The sequence below is a fragment of the Alosa alosa genome, chromosome 5, assembly GCF_017589495.1.
Source record: "Alosa alosa isolate M-15738 ecotype Scorff River chromosome 5, AALO_Geno_1.1, whole genome shotgun sequence".
NCBI lineage: Eukaryota > Metazoa > Chordata > Actinopteri > Clupeiformes > Clupeidae > Alosa > Alosa alosa.
In genome coordinates this window covers 20,545,299-20,569,936 of record NC_063193.1, presented here as the reverse complement: position 1 = coordinate 20,569,936, position 24,638 = coordinate 20,545,299, and the positions used below count along the sequence as shown (strand labels likewise).

The window sequence follows — 24,638 nt, the reverse complement described above, 5'->3', positions numbered from 1 at the left end:
AAAAAGAATTAAATAAAGTTATTGGAAAATGATATCTGAGTTTGTGTTTTGCCCAGTGGCAATAACTCCAAATGAATTTGAATAGTTGGTGGGGTGGCTAATTTGTTAACACTGAATCATTTCAAATAAAGTAGCTTGAAGAGAATATACCAAACAAAACAGATGGGCTATGAAGAGAAACAGAATGGGCAAAAGCTTTATTGCAAACAAGAAACTGTTCAGTGGAGCCCAAAGCTCTGCTCTCAGTCCTTCCTCTGCTGCAGAGGCGTTGCTAGGTTGGACAAAATCTGTGTGGGGGGAAACTGATGGCTTTCCCCTCAGACTCTGATTTCCTTACTGCCTTCAAGTGTGCGGCAGCAGCTGGTGCGCTTGGAATGGCTTCATTCCTTCTGCTTCTGGCACTCTCCACTCTAATATCGATTTAGTATGATAAGTCACGAGTCGTGCGCACTGGTGAGCGCTTTTTAAAGAACAAGCCTTATGGTGTTTCAGCTTATGTGTGTAAAGGACGTAGACTGCACACTGTAGTGTGTCTCTCATGCTAGTGGGCAACACACAACTGCAAATATCAAGGAAGTTTATTGTCACATGCATATAGTTACTGGAAGTAAGAAATGCAGTGAAATTATGTCTGGTGTCTTTTGGGAGAAACTGTCCCTGATACATTAATTACCACTGAATCATTCGTTCAAATACTACTACAGCAGCCGTGGCCCACTGGTTATCACTCTGGACTTGTAACCGGAGGGTTGCCGGTTCGAGCCCCGACCAGTGGGCCGCAGCTGAAGTGCCCCTGAGCAAGGCACCTAACCCCTCACTGCTCCCTGCGCGCCGCCTCACTGTGTGCCGTTTGTGTTTCACTAATTCACCGATTGGGTTAAATGCAGAGACCAAATTTCCCTCACGGGATCAAAAAAGTATATATACTTATACATCTACAGTTGTCTTACCAAATTCTGATTGGCTGTTTGGAAACAGGATGCGGAAGACATAGTCTGTGGCCTCATCTTCTTCTTTATCCGAGATGGAGTCGTAGGATCCCTGAGCCCCCCTCTTCCTCAGCCTGGGGAACACCTTCCCCTAAAGACACAGAGCTTTGCCTAAGTCTGTGCACCAGCGAGCGTCTTAACCTGTTGAGGAGTGAATTATTTTCCTGGTTCCTTCTAGAATTCTACGCAAACAATCTATAGTTTCAGTGTTCCTTATACAGTCTAAGGGGAAAATCTCTGAGGGTAATTGTGACATCATAATGTGGAACTCTCGGTTCGCGAACATTCTAATCACATATTTGTGACCGTACTCCTCAACAGGTTAAAAATCACATAATCAATCATCTAGTCAAATAGCAGTAGTCATCCCTTCATATAATGTTAGTAGCATCATAAATCTTTGTATTATATTCCATGCTACAAAGTAATGGAAGACTGCTACAGAATGCAGTGGATGAATATATTATTATATTATAAATATATTATCCCATCAGAGAAAAGAGAGGTTAAATACAGTATATGAGAATTGCAATCACGAGATAGCGCCAAGGAAGTAAAGGCAGAGACAAACTGGATGGATTGAAACAAGAAAGAGAGAGAGGGGGCAGTGAGAGTGCAATAATTTCCTTCCACTGCCTTCTACAACACAATGAAGTTAATGGTGTAGGGCCTGACTGAATGTCCCTCTCCTGTGGGCTCCATAAACGCCACCCCAGCGTACAAACTCACTTCATTACGGTGTCATCAAACCTGACCACAGTCCTCAGTGTGAACTCGTAAAGCCCACCTGGATGGGACTCAAAATGAATCACAGCCATAAACGAGCAAAGCAAGGTCATCAGCATCGTCTCTAATTCGGACATCGTAAAATGGCCACTGCTATTTTGGATAGCCAAGAGAAAATAATTGTTTTGTTAAAGCCACATTGCAGCTGTGAACTGAATTGTTTAGTGAGTATAAAAAGGCAAGCGGAGAGCCATAGCCTGTGATGGAGGGAGAGGCTATGCTGAGAGACGCTCCAGGCTGAGCTTGCCTGTGGGCGTGGGTGTTTTTCATAATTTATTCATAGATACTTCGACACACTAAGGTGACTGCCATCCAGCACTACATATGCTGCTCTCTGAAGCTGAATTATGACATAAGGGAGAAAGAGAGAGAGAGAGAGAGAGAGCTTTGTGTGTGTCGAGGATGGTGGTAGTGGGGCTCTTTGGTTTGACACAAAAACAGAAAAGACATTAGTTCTGCAAAGGGACAGGTTGTTTTATAATTATGAAAAATGGAGGGGGCCAAATTACTTCTATGCAGCTTAGATCCAACTGATTATGTTTAATTTGTACTCTCAAAGCTACAAATGTTGGCTAGCTCTCCATTGCTTTCCATCTTCTATATTTATGATATTCATAATCATAAGCATTATTCACTGCAAAGCTACTCAATGTAACAAAAGATCCATAAATACAGTATTTTATTCATGTGTAGACAGGCACACCAGCACGCAGTGAGCTGTAGCACGCGGCACATGAACTACAGTATGTTGTCTCTGCCTGCTTTGAGTCTAACTCATGTGGTGCTGCTGGTCAGACCTTCCCTCTCTGGGACCAGAGTGGCGGGTCCAGCTGGCCGTGGGGCAGCAGGCCGTTCTCCAGGCAGGACAGGAACTGCAGGAGGTGACCCCCCCTGGGGAAACGCAGCGGGGGGCGTTGGATCCCGTCCTGGCTCACCAGCACCACCGTGCCTCCACTGTCCACTGAAGGGGGTTTCAGACAGGAAGCAGGAATCATAAAGCATGTAGCAGGAATATACATGCAGACATAAAGAATGAAGTTTGCATCAGTCAGCAGTTTCAAGTTGATCTCATTTGTACATTTTTGTATCTGTACTATTAAGAGAAAGAACTACAATACTGAATCACTACAATCTATGACACCAAATAATCATTTTGAATTGTGGCAGAAGCATCAAATGACCACTGTAGCAGTAGCATTAAAAGATTGTTATTGTAACATCAGACAGTTAAGACTGGGCCCTAATTTGAAAGAAGTGCAAAGTGCAAATTCTAAAGTTTACCAAAGCCTAATTTAAAAATCATTTTTTTTAATAATTTAATACCAAGGGTAAGACCGTAAGCACACACACTGATGAGTCAGCTCAACACTCCCACACACTCCCATGCAACATGATAGCTGTAGCTCATGTGCGAGAACTTTGTCAGAACACAGAGAGACACAGAGTGCTGTCTTCTCAGACCAGACAGTTATTTTATTAATCCAAAGCAATTATTCTTCTGATTGGCCACAATGTATGTGATTTATATGGAAATTACACCATGATTAAGTTAATCATTGGAAAATATGTAATTATGCATGAACCCAGCTATTATATCTGCCTGCTGGTGAGTGTATAGCAATTTCATCTCTGTACCGACTCCATGCCAGGTCTGTTTATTATTTATATAATTTATGAATCCATACTTTATCCATACATGGTCTATGGTTATATCCTCATGGTTTCCAGAAAATGTAGTATGATTTATTTATTTTATTTATTTATTTATTGGGGGGGGGACTAGGATAACGAGCACAATTCAAAATTCAGGTCTTTCATGTTTTGCATCAACCATGTCCGTAGGTGTAACCACTGCATGCGTTTGTTGCTCCTACCTTGCTGATGACAGTGTAGATAGACAATTTCCTCCAAAGGAATAGTCATGGCATAGTCCCAGTAAACACTAAAATAGAACACAGTGGCAGCAGATGATCAGTCACTCTCTAACCAAACCAGGCACCTCTTTAATCCAGCCTCTTGTTTGCGTACCACCAGTGTGAAATTGGACAACTCCCTGCATTAAAGTAACACAGCAGCCGAATCTTCTGCCTAATTGGCTTCCAGGATTTGGAGCTAATCCCTGGGCTTTACATCAGTATTTTTTACAAATAATTGGCCAAAAGCCTACATACTATTCACCTCTAACTCTACTGGATGTGTAAAGCCTCGCCTGTTAAGAAGTGAAATCAGCTCAATCTAAATCTTTAGATCTACTATGGATGTATGCATTCTATCTGCCAAGCTTTATCTCCAGGTTTACTGCAGCTTTTCACTGCTAGCCAGTAGGCAGGAACAGTATTAGATGGTAGATATAAAAAGAGGAATATTTCCCACTCCAAAGGCTGCTGCTTTACGGTTCTTTCCTGCATCCTCGGGCCATTTATGCTGGAGTTACAGAAGGGCAGCTTACACAACCCTGCATCAGACTGGCAGCTCAATGACAACAATGAACCACTGAATATATTTCATATTCTCATGCACAGTGAATACAGCTGTGGACAAATGTAAAATCAACTTGAGTCATGGGAGATCATAAGCTGCCATGATATGTTATTTTAAATGAGTAGCCTGAATATAAAATTCATGAAGTTCTTCCATCCTGCAGTGGTATGTTCTTTCTGGCCCTGAAGAATAGCTCCCTGAGGGGCTGGCGTTGCCACGAGTGATTAGAGAGGGTTGGTCATGTTGAGGTGTATTGATCGCACCTCCGCTCATATTCCAGATCTCCCATTGATCCGTTCATCAACTGATTGGGTGTCCACTTCAGGGTCATGACATCGGCCGTCTGGTGGAGAGAGAGGTACCCTGGAATAGCCTCCATGTCATCTCTCTGTAGAACATGGATATTCAGGAAACATTCACTAATATCAAAGCCCTTTCATATTCATGGCTCGGTCAAAGGAGCAGTCCAGATTCATAGAAAACGTTTAAAGAACTGTTCCTTTATCACATCATACCACTCCCACTATCTTATTCCATTAATTGAGCTAATAGCTCACAAAGAACTGAAAAAGAGTTGGTTTTCTTACATTATGGCTAATCTAACCACCAGCGTTTGGGTGGAATGATTCTGCTCATTCCATTAATAATAGAATAAAGGTAACACAAACCCTTTATTAGTAAATTAATCAAAAGTGAAAGCTTTGGGTATTTCAGAGGATGTAAAACTGGGGGTGTGGGTACCGGCTGTACGAGCACGTTGTTCTTGCCGAACAGGAGCGTGGCTCTGTTGTTCTGGTGGAGAGACTCCACGTAGTCCCTGGCAGAGGGGGAGGGGGAGGGCCTCTCATCGATGCTGCTGCTAGAATGCCTCTTCTGGATCTGAGAGGAGAGAAATATACGTTGTCAACAACCGGTTTGTCTGACTAACAGTCTATAATAGACCCATGAATTTCATCTTCTCTTTATCGATCCATTCATGTTCCTGACATGTATTTATTCATCCACTCATCTATCTCTATTATTATACCTAACCACATTTCTACACATCTAGAGATCCACTAGTCCTCATCCTTATCTTATCTCCTCATCATTCTATCCATCCATTAATCTGTACATCCATCTACAGTATGTGTCTGTGCATCTGTTCTCCAAAATAGTCAAAATGGCGTTGCTGAATTTATCCTGCAACAAAAGATACTGGATACAATAGAGTAGTTCCCCCGTATCTGAATAAAGCACAATTTCTCACACATTTCTCACAGAATGAATTATTGTCTAGTAACCATAGGCACAACCGGACTCTATTATAAATGGGGAACTGCTGTATTCAATTGAGTAACAAAGCACTTTCACGTTGATGCAGTGAAACACATTTCAAAACAATGCCTGAATAATTCATGGAGTATACAATGCAACTATCTAGACTAGAAGTCTAGTCTGCAGCATTCAGACGTTATGTCATGCACTGGTCTATAGTCCCTTTTAGCTCAGTTAACAGCACTTTGTCTTTGTTGTCGCGGTCAATGTTTTAACAACCCCTGTGGTCCATCTAACACACCTTCCCTCTTCCACCCTGACGCTCTGGGAAGGCAAACAACAGACAGGCCCATAAAACCCCCATGCTGTGTTTAATTACCCAAGCACATCCCCTACCTCACGCTCTCAAGGTCAAAATGACCACGGAGGGGTTTAACCATGCATTATCAAATGGGCTCCTGCAACACCATATCTGCTTGCCTCTGTGGATGGACACTAGATTGTGTTCTCTCTCCCTGGGTGAGAGAAAAGGAGGGACAAAAAGCCCCTCTATTATTGTGTGTGTCTGTGTCTGTGTCTGTGTCTGTGTGTGTGTCTGTGTGTGTGTGTGTGTGTGTGTGTGTGTGTCTGTGTGTGTGTGTGTGTGTGTGTGTGTGTGTGTGTGTCTGTGTCTGTGGAACAGAGGTAACTAATGGGGCAAAAAAGGCTGCTAGAAGAAAAAAAAAAACCTTTGTCTCTTTCCGCTGAATCACGGCACATTCCTCACTGTGCCAACCACAGAGGGCTTTTAGTCACCGGTGTGTGAGTGAGCTAAGGACTGCTCACTGTATCTATATGAATAAATGATATACCGAAGGGGAAAAGATGAAGGTACTGAACAGGTAGCAGATGCATAAACTGAATAAGAGTGATTTCACAATTCATATAACTGTGACTAGGGATGTAACAATGCACCGTGAATCGACTAAAAGAAGATTCCAATCGGTTGAGATAAAAAATTAATTGATGCATTTTTTAATCAAAATAGGACATAATCTGCTTTAAGTCATCATTTATCTGCAGCTCATTCAGCAATAAAAAACGTGAGTAAACCGCATTGTGAACTTAAAAGTCGTGAATTGTACCGAATCGTGAGTTTAGCATTTAGTTACATCCCTAAATTTGACTGAACTGAATAAAAATCTATCATAAATGGTGTCAGGATTTTCAGAATCTGGACATAACATCATTGTGTAGTGTGCTTTCACAGCATTGGTCAAACTGCAGGTGAACAACACTCAATAGAAGTGTGACACTGATTTCCTCATTTTTTTCCCAATCTGAAATAATATTATACCGAGCCATACTTTCACAGCTTTAGGTCACAACTCAACAGACGGTGGAGTGTGGCTATTTTGGCCCCGTGCCCCAGCCAGCCCTCAGGATTACGCACACACAGGGCGGGTCTCTTGGTGGGCGAGTCCTGGCGGCAGTGACCACTGTGGATACGGTGTCTCTGCAGCAGCTCGTCCGCAGACGGGTCCGTCCAGAAGTGGTCGGCTGTCTTCATCTTAGTGTACTCCAGAGCGCAGGGCCCCACTGCAGGACAGAAAGATGGATGGCGAGAAAGAGAGAGAGAGAGGACGCCCCTCTTATTATAAAATAAAATAAAATAAGAAATACTTTATTCATCCTGAAAGAAATATGATTGTGACAACAGCACCGTCCTGTGCATGTAAACAAACACACACATAAAAGTAAAATACTGTAATCTACTATATTATACTATATTTATTTCAGCTCTATTACAGTAAAACAAACAACATAAAAACACAGAGAGATAGAGAGAGAGAGAGAGAGAGAGAGAGAGAGCACAAAGGAGGATGAAACCAAAACAGAGAGCAAAGAAAGAAGAGAATGAGACAGGAAGATAGATAAGAGAGACAGGAAGATATATCTACAGAAATAGATGGACATCAAGAGAGAGAGAGAGAGAGAGAGAGAGAGAGAGAGAGAGAGAGAGGGTCTACTATTTGAATGGGGTCTGATGGCTACTCAGAGCCACAATATTTATATAATTCTTTAAAGTGCAGCATCAAAGCAAAATGATCACAAGCTGCATCTTTCATCACATATTAATTTATGAGGACACCAGTTCATTTCAAATGCCATACTGGGTGCATAACAAATGGAAATGTCTACGTGTATCTGCTAGCATAATACCAGTGCTTTACTAATAGAATTATACAAACCATCAATCTAGATTATATATCTAACACAAAAGACATACCTAACAAAGAGGCAAGAATGTGGCCATCCACAGGATCCATCATAATTGCTTCCTTCTCATAGAACTTACTAGAACATAAGGAGACATCAGTGTCAGTATTTTTGAGAACTGCACTTCATTATCAAAGAAAATAGATTTTGCAGCAGGGAGGGTTGTCTGATATTTACTGTAAGAACCATTATAACTTAATGAATGTACATGCCTCATGTCTGTTTTTAGCTCACCTGCTGTTCTCCACTAGGTAGAGTACAATTTTGTCCAGCACCTTCTCTATGAGGGCGGTGCGGATCCACAGGTGTTTGAAGCCCTGCGGTGACAGACTAGGAAGCCTGGGCAGCTTGCGAGTGCTGTCCTGGTGAGGCAAGGTCTGACTCCTCCTGATACACACAATCAGACAGACAGACAGACAGACAGGCAGAGAGACAGGCAGAGAGAGACAGACAGACAAACAGACAGACAGGACAAATATCAAACTGGGCCAAAACACACTGGGTACTGAGAGTTCAAGACCTCCTCAGTGTTCTGTAATGGAGGTGGATAACGGAGGCTCAGCCTGGGGCTAAACAAATGATTGAAGTCAGCTGGGTATGGGCAGCAAGGTGGAGAAATAACATGGCAGGACATTACTTCCTGAACCATCTTCACTTATACACTAATACAAAATATCAACATGTTCCTATTGGCTCTTGCTTTTTTTTAACATGGAGATTTGGAAATCATTATTACAGCCACTTATACTAGTACTAGGAGCTCAATATGTCAACTGGAGCTGCCCAGACAGTTTCCTTTTAGTAAAACCACATTATGTAAAGCAGTGTACAGTGTGAGGGGTTGATTTGGAGCACATAGTAGTGTGTCCTACTAAAGGGGTGAAGAGTGTGCGAAGCACCGTGCCGGGGGGGGGTTGTGTTTTTGGGTCCAAGGCTTGCCCTCACTTGCTGTCGATGACCTGCTCCATCTCCTGGGCCTTCCTGCAGAGCTCCTCGGCGGGGGCGAAGCTCTTGGCCACCTTGGTGAAGAGCGCCGCCACCTTGTTGCTGCGCAGGAATCCGGCCGCCCGCCGCTTCAGCCCGTGCAGGACGCACGCCTCCACCGCAGCTGGATAGAGACAGCGACAACACACACACACACACAAATATATATATACACACATGCAACACAAACAAGAGAGAGAGAGAGAGATGCACAAGTGTATCACTGTAACACAAAAGCCTGCATATACACATTGTTTTGTATACAGCACATATAAACATGTACACATACAAACACACTTAATGTTCCTGTTTGGTCACTGATGTTTGTCTGCTTATTTCACCTTCTGACATGTCCTGAGCACATACTGTACCTCTCTTTACGATGGATTCGTATTACTACTCTATCTGTGGTCAGTAGTATTGCTCTGTTTGGTCAGTAGTACTGCTCTGCGTGTGGTCAGTAGTACTGCTCTGTGTGGTCAGTAGTATTGCTCTGTGTGGTCAGTAGTACTGCTCTGTGTGTGGTCAGTAGTGCTGCTCTGTGTGGTCAGTACTGCTCTCATTGAATGGATGCTGAATGAACTGAATTGATTTGAGACAGATAGTTTATAACACCAAGCTCACAGGGAGGAAGCTGGATGCCTACCAGACCTGCTTTGTTTTATTGATTTGTTCAAGACCCCACTCACCCACAGAGTCTTTTGACAATATTAACTGTAATAGTAGCAATCAGTCCTGTGCAATTTCTGTGTATTCCTGCTTGACCAACCCTGAGTGAATAAATACTCAACAGCGCCACTCCTGATTGGTTGAACACATCTGATTAAGCTCATCGATGAGGAAGTTGTAGACTTCAATGAATTTGTAGATGTAGTTTTCGTCATCAAGTCTGCATGCATAATGGGGGCAGTGGACTGGGGTGACCTTAAGCAGGATGACTAAATGTAAGATTAATGCGATCTCTCTACCAGGTTGTGTCCCTCGGAATGAATACTGCACATTTACTATACTGTATTCTGAAACACACGAACACACACACACACACACACACTCACACACACACACACACAGACAGAGACAGACAGACACACACACATAGGCACACACACACACACACACACACAGGCAAACACAGACAGGGCAGTGCTGAGTCCTACGTGGCAGAGCCCTAGGCTGTGTTGTCGCTGCCGAGAGGGAGAGAGACTGAGAGAGAGGGAGAGAGAGAGAGAGAGGGAGAGAGAGAAAGAGAGATGGAGGGAGAGAGAGAGAGAGTAAGAGAGAAAGAGAGATGGAGGGAGAGAGAGAGAGATCTCCCAGGACTCATCCTGTGGCTTGGCTCGCCATGGGGTCAGAGGGAAGGCCGTTGTCATGGGAACCCTTGATGATGGTGCACTCCGGCAAACCGAGAGATGTGGAGAGCTGGGCTGTGATTCATCCATCTCTCTCTCTCTTTCTGTTTCTCTCTCTATCACTCTGTCTCTCTCTCTCTCTCTTTCTGTTTCTCTCTCTATCGCTCTGTCTCTCTCTCTTTCTGTTTCTCTCTCTATCGCTCTGTCTCTCTCTCTCTCTCTTTCTGTTTCTCTCTCTATCGCTCTGTCTCTCTCTCTCTCTTTTTTTCCTCAATTGAGCTCGTTCTCTCAGTCTGTGTCTCTATCCTTTCTGCGCTCATCTCTATCTTTTTCTGACAAGCCTAACTCACTCTACACTTCTCTCTCCCGTCTTCTTTCCCCATCTCTCTCTCTCTCTCTCTCTCTCTCTCTCTCTCTCTCTTTCTCTAGTTCTCTTGCTGTCTCAATTAGAATCAGTTAATCTATGATGCCTATGATTCTCTCTCTCTCTCTCTCTCTTTCTTTTCATCTATCGCTACCATTTTTCATCCTCATCCTGTCTTCTGACTTCTACTCTCCCTTCTCTCAATCTCTTCTATATCCTTTGGCAAAGTCCTTTTTTCTCCCCTCCTTCACCAGGTGGGAGGTCCTCACACACACACACCACACACACACACACACACACACACACACACACACACTGTGTCCTTTCCAGACTCAATTGTGGTCATTTAGGCTCTCCCTGGTGCTACAGCACTGCTAATGAACGGTGGGCTGCAGTGGAGAGGGACCTTTATTATGGCTATCAGGCAAAACACAAAGAATGGGGAGGGAATCAATATCAGTGTACATGGAGGCCGAGAGGAACACAATGAGGCTTTGAGTCGCGGCTGAGTAGGGAGTGTTGGTGAGCGTGAGAGGAGAGGAGAGACCTGCACCTGATACCCATCTCAGTGTTCCATGAGCATCATCTGGGGTCAGAGTTGGAAAATGAGAAAAGGGTTTTGAAGATTTTGAAGAAAAGAAAAAAAAACAACAAAGAACTACATGGCCAGTCGGTCGGTGTGTGATATTCTTTGGCCGTCTGAAACACGTTTTTTTTCCCCTGGAGGAGAAGAGTGAATAGTTTGCTCTGCTGAAATAGGCCTTCGCAGTATTAACTCTACGATCTTTGCTTATAGGGCTATGTTCATATGCCATATGAATACTCTAATTTCAGATCAATAGCGAGATTACAATAATGCTTGTTACTGGAACCGAAACAACATAGAGAAAAAGAGAGCAAACAATAACATGAATTCACAGACTGCACTTGAACACCACATAAGCAGCATAAAGCACACAGCAAACTGACCAGCATGGCCTCCTGGTGTGCAGACTCACAATGCAATCTGTGCCCATGGCACTGGAACCTGCGTCAGGAATGGACAGCCAACAAATAGCCAAATCCACAGTTCAACAAAAGAGAAGAGACTGACTGTGAAATGGCAAGATGGATAAGCATTCTTTGTAGGACAAGGCTTCTGTGTTATGGGAATATGTAACATCAGCATGTCACTTACACATCACACAACATGCTACATTGCACAACACATTGCTTTAAGGGATCACAAGGAATGGGTGCAATCTGATTGGATGTAGAGCTTAAATATCAATAACCAATTTATCTTAATCACGAGGCCTGGCCACTCCTACCTGATGACGCACTTTCAGAACAAAAACAATATGGAAACTCTGCCTCAAAATCTACCCCTTGGAGAAAACAGAGGGCACTGTCGCTCAGCATCTTGGACCTGGGTGCTGATGGCAGTCGTACATCAGATGGCAGCGTTATTACCATGGCGATATCCACGGCAACACACCGGGCCTGGGGTTAATTGTGTCGAGTGGGGAGAGGGGCCGAGTGGAGATTCCCCAGCACCGCAGGCTCTTATTAAAAATGCAATCACACAGCCAAGAGTAAGAGCCTCTCATCACTCTGTCACGCCACTAACCAGGAAGGGTGGCTAAATAAGACATGGCAGGAGAGGAGAGAAAAGAGTCAGGAGAGCAGAGGAGAGGTTTGCTACTCGCTATTGACCGTTATGGAGTGAGAGAGCTGTGAGGAGCGGTTCTGACAGTGGAGTAGACCTCGCCGTCACTTTCTCTGCCACATTTAGCAACAACGACACCCTTCTTGTCACTAGAGTCACATACTTCAAACAGGAGCCTGTTCAGAGTGTGACGGGAGCAATCCCGCCCGCTTCTCAGCTATATGCTTCTGGCGAAAGCATTTCTCCTTCTTTTGTGTGCGGTCTACTAGGGCACTGTCCAGCAGTCATGCTATTAACTGCTTCCGACTGCCATGGCTGTGGATACTGTGGTCAAGTGGATTATTGGGGCCTTAATGTGGAGCTGCCATTCTAATGCATCTCTCTCTCTCTGTCCCTCTCTCTCTCTCTCTTTCTCTCCTCCTCCTCCTCACACTGCTTTGGGCACTGTGTTTGTGCCTCTGCCACATAGTGTAGAGCTGGCGTGATGGAGAGGCACAGACATGCTGTTTAGCACCTCGGGGAGAGAAAAGAAAAACAAATAATGTGATGGAGTGAGAGAGAGAGAGAGGGAGAGAGAGAGAGAGGGAGAGGGAGAGGGAGAGGGAGAGGGAGAGAGAGAGAGGGAGAGAGGAGAGAGGGAGAGAGAGAGAGAGAGAGAGAGAGAGGGAGAGAGAGAGAGAGGCTCCATCCATTTCCACACTACACTATGAGCGGAGAAATGCAACAGGTCATCCGTTTCGTGCAGCTGTGTGAAGCTATACAAATTAAACTAAAATGTTTGCTTCAGTTTAAGCAAATGACAACAAATACACAGAGTTACCAAATGGTGCATTTTCCTTCCTGATGATTTTAAACCGTTTTTTTGTGGTACAACTTTTGTGGCTTCTACATCGCATTGTATGCTGCCTTTTGTAAAGCTGTGGTGTTCAGGTTAGTGTTATAATTATATTGAATAATACCTCATTTTCAGCACAGACATTGGCTTCAATTTAATTACACACACATATCTGGTGATAAATAAAAAAATGCCTTTTGTTTGGTGCTTCACAGCCTGTGGCAATTAGAGGTAATTAGACAAGGTTTGTCTCGTATCTGATTGTCCTTTGTCTCTAGCTTTGGCTGTGTTCAATGAGTTCAATGAGTGTGCTTTCCTTGTATTGATCAAACACCTGCATATTTCTCTCGAACTAAAATTTGATTTCTCTCTCTCCGTCTCTCTCTCTCACCTACTCTTATATTCACACATACAGTCCAGAAGAGAGTCTTCTCACATACACAAAGCTCCTCATACCTGCACTCAACAAAAGAACAAAAGCAGCTAACCCATCTACTAATAGTCCACCTCAGTTACCACAAATGGAGTATAACATGCACTCATAAAAACAAAGGTAAAGAAAGGCTTATATAAATAAGAGAAATCCTATTGCAATCTAGCCTGGCTAATTGCAATCATGACAGAGAGAAAGAGAGGGAGAGAGAGAGATAGGGGGTCAGACAGTGGCAGATGAGGAGTGGTAAGTGGCTCACTTTGCCACTTCAGAAGGAGTGAAGGGTGGGGCTATTTAGGCTGGACATTGAATGGAGAGGGGACATGACGGGTGGTCACTTTCACTCTCTTACATGGACACATATGTACAGTAACATTAGAGACACGCACTGCACCAGGACACAGCATCCAAAGCATCAAATTCCTTGTCACATAACATGGCTTTAGAGGCATTAAGTATAAAAAATACAAAAATAAAATAGTTCTGGAGATGTAGGCTTCTCTTATGTGTTGATATTGAAGTCATATTGAGTGATATTGAAGTTCTGATAGGAAATGTAGTTAGAAATGTAATCCTCTACTATTCCATTGCTAAACTGTTTGCATAATTCTGTCCTCTTGAGCTAGCCAGGTTTGTCGGTGTCTCCCCTTTTCTTTTGTTGGCGTTGCATCGGTTGTGGAGACACAGCTGTGCACAGTTTCACGCGAGTCATCATTGCCCTTGGATATTTTCAGCCGGTTGGAAATTGGACTAATTCTATTCTTATTTTTTATTTATTTTATTTATTAATTTGTTTGTTGTCTGTCTTGTATGTCTTGGTGTCACAGGTATCGCTGGCGACTACGCCGCTCCATCTGGCATCTTTTGCGTTTGTTATTTCTTAAATGTAGTTATATGTCTTGGTGTCACGGGTACGCTGGCGACTACGCCGCTCCGTCCGCTATTGTCTTTGTTAGTCTATGTGTCAATGACAATGTCTTATATGTGGAGCGCTTTGGGTTGCATTCTGTGCATGTTAAATGCACAGATCAAACTGACTTGACTTGACTTTTCAATAACAAGGCTATGATCACTGAGCCTGTACTTAGTTAATGGCTTTCTTAAAGTAATTTAGGGGGTCACTCTCTGGGTGTCCACTCCTCAGCTGGGCAGAAGTGGGCAGCAGTGTGGTACCCTAACAGTCCAGGTTAGGGTAACTTCTGTTTAGCTCCAAAATATTCTTGCCGAACTGCAAATGTAGTAGCTCAGGTGGGCTTTTGGTAGCCTTGACCCCGCCCGCCAAGTATCTAAGAAGCCTGCGCCTACTACAATGCTAAGGTTGGAAACATTTTAACAATGGAGAGTAGTCAGAATCTTCATGAAGTGAGTGAGTCTGGTGAAACCATGCTAGGGCTTCTGTCCCATACTTCAAAAATGTCCTAATATTAAATATTTTGGTGCCGAAATTTCACTTCCATGCTAATGCGTAATGTGGGTTTTATTAAATGATCAAACAACTTTGTTTTGTTGAGGGATGATATTGAAATAGAGATTTTCTTTCTTTTTTTTTATCATCAATAGCATAATCCACCACACTGCTGCCCAGGGAATTTGCCCAGTGAGTGACCCCTTATCCTCTGCTGCTAACAATGTACAGGCCCAGAGCTGTACCATGTTTGTTGAGGATATTATCAAAAGTATGTCTATGTCTGCACAAAAGTGTTTTGTTGGAAAATTGTAATGTATTTACAGCCAGATGGGTCAATAAAATCTTGCTGATTTCCTGTGCATTTAGACCTCCCCTTAAGTGTACTTTCCCAATGGATTGGAATTCAGTGATCTCTCTCTGTCTATCTCTAAAGCACCACTAGTCCCTCATCATTCAACATGACTACAGAAGCATCAGGAGGTACAGATATGGCCTCTCTCTCTCTCTGTCTCTAGCATCCATGGACCTTGAGCGCAGCATGGCTATGGAGGTATTAGCGGGGAAATGCAGCGAGACATGCCCTGTCTGCTGGAGGATCTGACATGACGCTCCACAGGAGACGTGGCAAACCTGCCTTCTGCCACCACTGAGATCTTACATCAAAACAGGAATCGTCCACATTGGACACTGGTGGCTTTTCTAAACAGGCACTTTAAACACTCAAGGGAGCTAAGGGGAACATATGCTCACTGACACACAAAACACACACTTAAACACACACACACACACACACACACACACACCCATGAGAGAAATATTTATTTTGCAATTCACTCAACATGAGCTCAGGACACATAAAGTGCCGCCCTCCTCCCTGTCTCCTCAGTCAGACTTAAACGCTGCATCACTCAGCTTGAGTCTTCAACCAATGGCCAAATGAAATAGACATCAGTATCCTACCCACTCTCTTGCTGGCCCTTTCTGCTGTGGACATACTAATGACTTTTCACAAGGCAGTTAAGTGTCATTAGACAGTGATGTGGAGTGAGGGTAGGGCTCTGCCGGAAATTATGATGAGCATTATGTTCAATTCCTTCTGATCACAAAATTCTAGTCTCATTTGCAGTCCATCATTGGCCAGTGAGAAGTTCTTACTTTACAGTTTAATGCTTGGCTGTTATTAAGTATCTTATTTGTAATGATCCGCCGAGGCCTTTGAAAAACTGAAAATGAATTTCTGCAAATGGATGCATTTCTGCACTGTATATTTCCCAGAAGCCTTACCACAGAATGACACAATATGGCTACTGTCTTCATGAACAAACTTCCTGGTAACAGCCTCCTCCATGATCTGCTTCACCTGAAACAAAGCAGAGAGAGAGAGAGAGTCCCCATCAGTGAGTGGTGAACACAGCACCAACAACGCCATCCATGTCAACAACAAAGTAGCCTACCCATTTGTGTCCTGTAAAAAAGGACCAAAGAAAGACAAAGATCTCAAAACAGCAAGTTCAGTGTTGCTGGCGGCGGATAATCAGAGAAAGCACGGGCTACAAGCTGTTTTCAGGTAAAGAGAGCCTGGCCTCACCGACGCCCTCCCAATTAGTCTTTTGATATCAGTTAAGATTAATCTGAGGTGGATATTTATAAATCTAACACGTCTGTCTCTGTTAACAACACATGCGGTCTCTGTTGGCTGTGTGCCATGTGGTGCAAATGACATGGTGTCGCATATTTCCCATTCTTGACGCTGCATGATCAACCTGTGAAGCTCAACTCAGCACAGGGCACAAATGAGTATTACATACACGGGTTTCCCATTTACCAACAAAACTAGATGCGCACGCAGCCGTGGGGCAGAAGGCGCTTGGTGGCCGTCCACAACGTTATAAACTTAACCTAAATAGTCTAATGCTGTAAGCTACAATCGGATTTTATTGTATTCCTCTGTTGTCTCAATGATAATAACATCTCATTTCAGACTATATTTCAAAGTTTGCCGTTCATTTGAATTATTAATATAACATCGTATTTTGTTATTTTTGGCAAAGACATATTTATATTGAACATATTTAACATTCTCTAACCATCGTGATTTCGAATTGGTGCAGTTTTCAGCACAAAAACTCATTTTATTCTTTTGCTCTTTTGCATTGCTCTATGCTGTTCTATGGTGCTTTCTGCCTCTTGGTTTCGCACGCATGTTTTCGTGACGTTGCATAGAAATCCATGCCAACAGATGGATGGGGAACAGAGATGACGCAGAGAGGGAGAGGGAGAGCAAAAAAGGCAGATGAAAGAAAAAAGTTGAAAGTTAGGCAGATATGTAATCAAACGATAACACGAAAGGCGTCAAACAGAGTGGATGCAGAGAGAGAGAGAGAGAGAGAGAGAGAGAGAGAGAGATAGCAGAGCAAGATGAACGCACAACATTCAAGGGAATGAGTCATCAGCCAGTTTGTGCCGGTTTCTCAAGTCACAGAGGTGAGTTGGGGTGGGTGGGTGGCTGGCTGGCTGAGTTCAGTTGGGTAGGTGGAGAGGCTGAATCTTTAAGGAGGTTTGATCAAATCGGGAGAATGAAACAGCCCCTCAGATGGGGGCTCCAGTGCCACCCGGGTGAAGAGGGAGCGGGAGAATTTCAGAGCCATGCCGCTCCAGTCTCATTGAGCAGCTCTTCAGCATCAACAATATCCACCAGCCCACAGCCTCATACAAACACACACACATGCACACACACACACACACACACACACTCAGACACACACACACACACTAACACACACACATGCACACACACACACACACACACTCAGACACACACACACACTAACACACACACACACTCAGACACACACACACACGCACACACACACACACACACACACACACACACACACACACACACACACACACACACGCATGCACGCACGCACGCACACCTGACACACACACACACACACACACACAACACAAAGATGTATGGGCTGCATGTGAATCAATGAGAATGTGAGCACTCCAACTGCTTGGTTGTAGGTGAGGAGGTGTGACGGTGAGACTATTACAAGCAGTCTTTGATTGTGGGGAGAAAACACTGAGATACTTCAGTGTTTCTGAACCTTTTGCCACACACAGACACAAAGACAGACACACATACATGCCATTCCTATATCAAATTAGTGCTGCCAAGCAACCAGTTAATCAGGCTTATGATAATCAGTCCGAGGCACCAGCAATTTCCTGTTATTGTGTGTCTTTCTCCAGATCTGGGATTACAAGGGCCAACACAGAGAATTAAAGTAAACGTGCACTGCACATACACACACACACACACACACACACACATACAGATGAACACACAGACAGACAAATGTGCAGTTACGTAACATGTCATGTTCCCAACAATGGCTTTAAGTCATTAAGATGTTCTTATCAATGATTACCACAGCAGAGCCTTCCAGACAGTTTTTTCCCTCATTAGTTCTGCTGCTGTGCTAGCACCATGCTTTTGCTGGAGACACTTTGTATTGAAAAGCTTTGTATTGTGGTTCTGCTTCTTCAGCTCTTGTGGTGAGGTACAGGATGACTGTGTTGTGTCTGCATGTGCGGATGTGTGCCTACAGTAACAGCAACAGCACTGTCAGCACTGGTGGTGACTCAACCCCCACCGGTGGTCACAGAAAAAAAATAAAAATAAATCAAACCCAATCTGAGGTGGGAGTTTCTCCATCGTCACCAGCGCCATCTTCACAGCGGCTAACTTAGCGCCGTGCCGCTGCGCCAATCATCCCACATCCCTGGAGCTTTGAGGGAGATGGAGATTGAGGGGCACAGGCGGGCTGGGGGGGTTTGGGGATCCTCTCAAGCCTTCTGCAGTGTGACTCACTCAGCTGGTGGGTGGGGGGTGGGGGAAACGTGATGAGACCACAGGTGTCTGTCATAAGGTGGGGATAAACCCCTGCACATCTCTGGGTGTCTGTGAAATCAGTGCAGCATCCACATGGATGTGGTCAGGTGCGTCACCACACACACTGGAGAGGCCCTCTGCTCAACAGCAGCAGCTTCAATCAGGAGGAGGAGAGGGATCGATAGGCCCTCATCAAGTCAAATGCTGTTGCGAACCTTGCGGTACAACCTACATACCCTACATCCTGATGTTGCTTAATCAATCATGAGCTGGTGACAAGGGCAATGTGTGAAAGTGAAAGGGAATGAAATGTTATGAAGCTCTTCAAAATGAATGAATGTATGAGTGAATCAATGAATGAATGAATGTCTTACAGTAGTAAATGTCTTTTTGGGGAAAAGGTAACTTGCTTTTTTTAAGTGAGTCCTAGTACTGATTGCAATGAGGTTTTCATTTGACATTTCTTTGTCTCTTTCAAGCAGTGTTGTAGTACTCGAGTCCAGGACTCGGACCCGAGTCCGAGTCATGAGCTAAATTTAGAGACTCGTGACTTGACTTGGACTTGAGCACTGAATGACTCGAACTTGGACCAATATATTTGGTATAGGATTTTAATATCGAAATTATTTGTAGTATTACTGTAATATTAGTGCAATGGAGTGTTACTGCTTCATGTCATACATCACACAGTCATACATCACACATCACGCCATGTTCCTACAATAACGGACGTTAACTTTGAGTAGTGGACTCGACTTGGCTACAATGACTTGACTACAACACTGCTTTCAAGACAGCAGATGTATGCCTGCCAGAAATTTGCAAGGAAGATGACAAACTAATTAGTCAGTGATCTCGGAGTTAAATGTCATCCCTCTTGTTTTGTGCCGAATTATTTCTCTTTTGTTGAAAAGGAATGATTCATGTGGTGACTAACTGATGCTTTTTATGAGGATTACAATGCTGCCCCTGCAAGCTACTGCATTACCGTTCACTAACTCAGTTATACTGTAACCTTTGCTACAGTTAGCTGCCGTTCATGGACATAAGTATTGATGTAAATAAATTAGGTTTCTATCACTAGTACCCTGTAGATGTGTACTTCAGATACCTCTGACACATTTTCTTACCATACTTATTTACAAAAGTGATTTTGAAACAAGCAGTTCATGAAAAATGCCAGACAACAAAATCACCAGATGCTCAAATTGAATTTGCTTCATGACACAAAAAAGACCAGGACCTATACATTTGAAATACATAATCTGAGTGAGCAATCTTGTTTCACATTCACAATACCTTTGCTAGTGTTCTGTTGTGTGTGATGTCCAAGATCTCTCTTCTAATAATGTGCTTTTATCCATGTCGGCAACTAGCACATACAGCATTGAAGCAACTCAGCTCCATTTCAGACCCATCTGAATTTTAAAAAGGAGACATTATCTAGGTTCTGTAAAACTCTTCTGACCTTTGTATTTGCCACCAATTATCAAACAGGCAATATTTGAATGGAAAATGCTATCACCATGACCGAATTGAGGCAAACAATCTGCCTGGCTTTCTGTTTATCAGGTGTGTGTGTGTGTGTGTGTGTGTGTGTGTGTGTGTGTTATTGAGAGAGAGAGAGAGAGAGAGAGAGAGAGAGAGGGAGAATGAGAGAAAATGAGAGATAGGATGAAAGGATGATGCATGGTTATTGGAATTGCTGTTCTCTGATGCATGATAGGAAATCTCACATTCATCTCCGCGACAACAGCATTACCCATCATAGGTAACAGTCAGAGATTTCAGGTGCCAAGTGAATGTGAAGTGAACGCACAACATACAAACATGCAAAGCTCCAGTCGAGAGGGAGGACATCTAAATCCGCGACACACAGCCGCACACCCGCCCAAGGCCAGAGACTACACACAGGTTCCCTCAGGTCAAGCTGATTTACTGTAGTGTGCCCGTGGCCTTCAACTGAAACCTTATCCCTTGTGTGAGCAGACACAGGGGAGGGGAACAGAGAGGGAAAAGTCAATACATTTTGCGTTGCCGTGGTTGGGTGTGTGCTCAAGCCCTACTGAGCTGCCTCCGTCATTCAGCAAATACAGGTGTGCCGTGTGTGTGTGTGTGTGCGTGTGTGTGAGATTGTGTGTGTGTGTGTGTGTGCTTGTGTGTGTGTACTGTATGTGTGCACGCACATGTGTGTGTGAGCTTGTGTGTGTGTGTGTGTGTGTGTGTGTGTGTGTGAGAGAGAGAGCTTGTGTGTGTGTTTGTGTGTATGTGTGTGTGTGTGTGTGTGTGTGTGTGTGTGTGTGTGTTCACGTATGTGTGCGTACTGTTACTGAAAGAGGTTTGTGTTTGGTGATTTCTCAATATTTTTCAACATTAGCATAATTGAGAATACTTATTGTGCAGGTCCTTATTAATATGCTGATATGCATGACAGTGAAAGAGTAGGTTATATCTGAATATCTGAATATACAGTATGTCCTAAATCTGGCTGCTCAATGTTTGCTTTTTTATTGACAGGATTTGATAGGTATAATATGAGGTTCCCTTTGCCAAATGCCATGATGTTGCAATTACAGAGAGATCAGGCAACAACACAAATGTGAATCCTTCCTCGAAAAGCGAAGAGTATCCCTCAACATCCTTCCCTACTTCAGGACTGTTAATCATTGCTTTTCTCACTGACAAGATGACATTATTGGCTTGTTTACTTGCACAAAGCCCGAGTAAGGGAGTGCTAAGGTTGTGTCAACACCAATAAATAACAACCACAACAATTACGTTCCTGAAGAAATTTGACAGCCTGAATTGGGGGGGGGGAACTTTTCAAATCAATGCTTACTACATAATCTGATATCTGTCACATTGCATTGGCCTAACTTTGTTGGGCATCGCATTACGTATTCCACTCTGCAATTGTTTAGCTGAAATCAAACTTCAATCGAACTTCTCATCAAAAATTTTTTTTTAAATATTCCTTGACTAGTTATGTAGGTACAGTAAGACAATTAGTGAGCTCTGTAATGCTTATATCTATCCCAACAAAACTGAAGGTGGAGACAAGCTGTAGTGACAGCAAGGGAAAAATGGTCTCCCATGCATAGGGTTACATGTCTGACTCCTGAGAGGGAAAGTGTGAAAAGGGAGGGGTTAGGGAAGACGTCCACCCTTTGACAGCTTGATCCAGAACATAACATTTTTCACACTGTCAGAACTCACCTGAATGCAGGATCAACTGTCCTGTTTACACATGAACAATGTGATTCCAAAACTTATGACTAGACTACATATAGCTACTTGAAAAGACAGCAGACATGTAAGCTACATTTTAGTGTATCTTAAAATATTTTTTCTGTGACTGGTTGCTTCTGCCTAAAAACCTTTCCAGGAATTGAAATTCAATAAGCCGGTTCTTTCAAATAATAACTCAAATGTCTCCATCTCCACCCCTCATTACAGACCATGGAGTTGAAATGCACAGAAGCTTCACAAGCACTGTAGTTCTTGGGTTATCTTGTAGTTCGGTGTCTTCAGTCTCAAAAGGCTCGATGACTCATCACTCATGACAGCAAAACACTAACAAGCCACGTCTTCATGAATTTCAATAAACACCAGCCCTTGATTCACCACCACAATTTACCTATGAGATCTTCGATCTCACAGATGAATCACAATTTATTGTAAAGGTTTTCCAGGTTCTATAATTTTTTATTTCAGATCGTCTCTATGCTTGTTTTATTTGCCCTCTTTTGTTAACACAGAGGTGCTGACTATTGCAATAGCCTATAGAAACTCTGGACTATGATAACATATTTTGTTCATGCAATAACAGCTGATCAATGATTGTCCTCCAATGACTTCCTCCCAGCTCAGACATCAAGAATAAAGACTGCAAGGATGACTGACTACATTGACAAGGGACTGACTACACTGAGGAGCCCACAGAACGCACAAATGGCACATAAAGAGACAACTGACTGGTAGGCTACACAAGGGTTATGGTAATATCAGATCAAAATGGGAGAAGCATTACCACCACCACCCATAGCTTACACCAAAACAAACCTGGGAGTTAAATTATGGATCATTGACAAGGAAAGGCACTGAGAAAGTGTATTTCATTTAGATTGAATTATACAGGCTACACAAAACATAGGCTTAGACTCGAACATAAATACATATAGTTAGACAGATAGTTTATTAAGTGACATTAAATCACTTCACTACATGACGTTACTGTGTCCGACGAAAAAAATGATAGGCTACAACTTGAGTTCATCCTGTGCCTGTGGTTCAACCATATGCGTTTGAACACATTTAGAGTCTCCTAAATCCATCTATGACGGGTTTAAACTAAACCCCAAACTAAACCATCCACTCTGGCTCACGTGTTGAAGGCTTGTGTGGCCCTATGTCCGTCCGCTTGTTTGTTTGTTTTTAATTTGATTAGACTTCAGTTGAAGCGGAAAAACACCCACCTCCTTCTTGACGGTCCTAAGCAAGCGCTGACGGGTCTCCGCTTCTGCTAGATAACAAGAAAACATGGTTTGTCAGTTAACTGTAGGCCTAGAGGAGCAGTTCAAACAATTTAACATATCTTTTTGGTGCATCCTTAGATTAACTATCTTCAAAAGCGTATTTTGGCCTCACCTGCTATTGCTGTTGCCATGGCTTCAGTTCCTAAAGCGCAGCTCCGTGGACGAAAGCGTGTAGCCCTGTCCGCCTCCACTCTACGACTGAGTAAAGATTGGGATACGGTCTGCCCCCACCAGCGCGTTTCTTAAAGCGACATTAATCACTAAATTTCAACAGCAACGGCCACCGTGGGCAAAAACAAACATCAGAAAACATCAGCACATGTCTAAACCACTGTATGAGTCCCTACTGAAGTGAACCAAAACGGCAAGTGGAAAAAAAACTGTCTAGTGGCTATATGGCTAAACAACCAAACACACCAGATTAGATGATGATTTTGTTTCAGTTAATAGGCAGGATTGTAAAGTTCCTGGCAACCATTCTAAGCAAAATATCTAAACATTAGCCTACTTTGAGCAGTAAGATGTAGGCCTGTTATAGGCAACAATGCATGTTTATTTTCCTCACCACCAGGGCAAAATAGCTGCTGAAATGTTAAGTCTATAGCCTACAGAACCATTGAAACAGCTTGCTATTACTATTACCATGTTAAAATTACCTATTTTTATTATATTGTATAATATGGAACCAGTTTGAAAAAAATACCAATGGTCCAAGGTCTAACTGGAGTTTTTTTGCTGGTAACTGATCTGATCAACTCTGTCTTATAGTCACTGGCACTCCTAGTGGTTGTATGTGTTTTCACATAACAAACAACCTGCAGTAGGGCTACAAACAGCAGGTCTAGGAAGCTATTTCATGGACAGTGGACAGTCAGCTCAGCATGACTAAGTGTGTTAGTGACATTAGTTTTTGTTGTTCTTAATAAAGTACACACTAGGCTACAATACCTACTATACCAAAATAACTTACTAAAATATCCTATATTCCCGTATTCTAATATATAGTAGATTTGTGGTGTTTCCATAAACTACAAAGTCCGAAATTTAGCCGGCATTTAGCATGGAGATGGGGAAATACAACTTCAGTTTGATGAAATGCAGCGGTATACAGCATTACACCACACCAACTTGTTTAGGCTTTATGTTTTTCATCCCATGTTTGCACATCTAATGTCTGAGTCAGATCTAAAGAGGTAATGACACAGAGGACTAGGATTAATTTATCCTCAGCCAAAATCTCATAAATGTAATTGTATTATCTACCCTGCCACTTCTAATACAAGCAGCCCTCCCCACTACTCAAGTTAATTTAAAGTAATCATTCAAGTAGTAGCCTATCATGATACTCTTGGGACTCTACAACACAGCTCCTCAATTTTAAACTAGAAAACGCAATTCCAGGGAAT

General features: G+C 43.1%; 1 protein-coding gene across 5 annotated transcripts in view; it reads right to left on the bottom strand.

Moving 5' to 3' along the window:
• sgsm1a (small G protein signaling modulator 1a) overlaps positions 1-23,561 on the bottom strand; it is a 37,268-nt gene extending 13,707 nt beyond the window's left edge. The window contains exons 1-13 of one of the 5 annotated variants that reach the window (XM_048242808.1): positions 23,173-23,210; positions 20,524-20,673; positions 19,997-20,115; positions 16,078-16,153; positions 8,718-8,880; positions 8,007-8,159; positions 7,783-7,850; positions 6,946-7,091; positions 4,998-5,135; positions 4,520-4,644; positions 3,650-3,717; positions 2,573-2,736; positions 951-1,080 (exon numbers count right to left, since the gene is read on the bottom strand). In XM_048242808.1, coding sequence (XP_048098765.1) covers positions 951-1,080; positions 2,573-2,736; positions 3,650-3,717; positions 4,520-4,644; positions 4,998-5,135; positions 6,946-7,091; positions 7,783-7,850; positions 8,007-8,159; positions 8,718-8,880; positions 16,078-16,141 — 1,219 coding nt within the window. In that variant the 5' untranslated portion in view covers positions 16,142-16,153; positions 19,997-20,115; positions 20,524-20,673; positions 23,173-23,210. Of the gene's footprint in view, positions 1-950; positions 1,081-2,572; positions 2,737-3,649; positions 3,718-4,519; positions 4,645-4,997; positions 5,136-6,945; positions 7,092-7,782; positions 7,851-8,006; positions 8,160-8,717; positions 8,881-16,077; positions 16,154-19,996; positions 20,116-20,523; positions 20,674-23,172; positions 23,220-23,344 lie in introns of those variants that run through there. The other 4 variants (XM_048242804.1, XM_048242805.1, XM_048242806.1 and 1 more) reach the window with 4 other exon arrangements.
• Between the last annotated feature and the right edge of the window lie 1,077 nt (positions 23,562-24,638).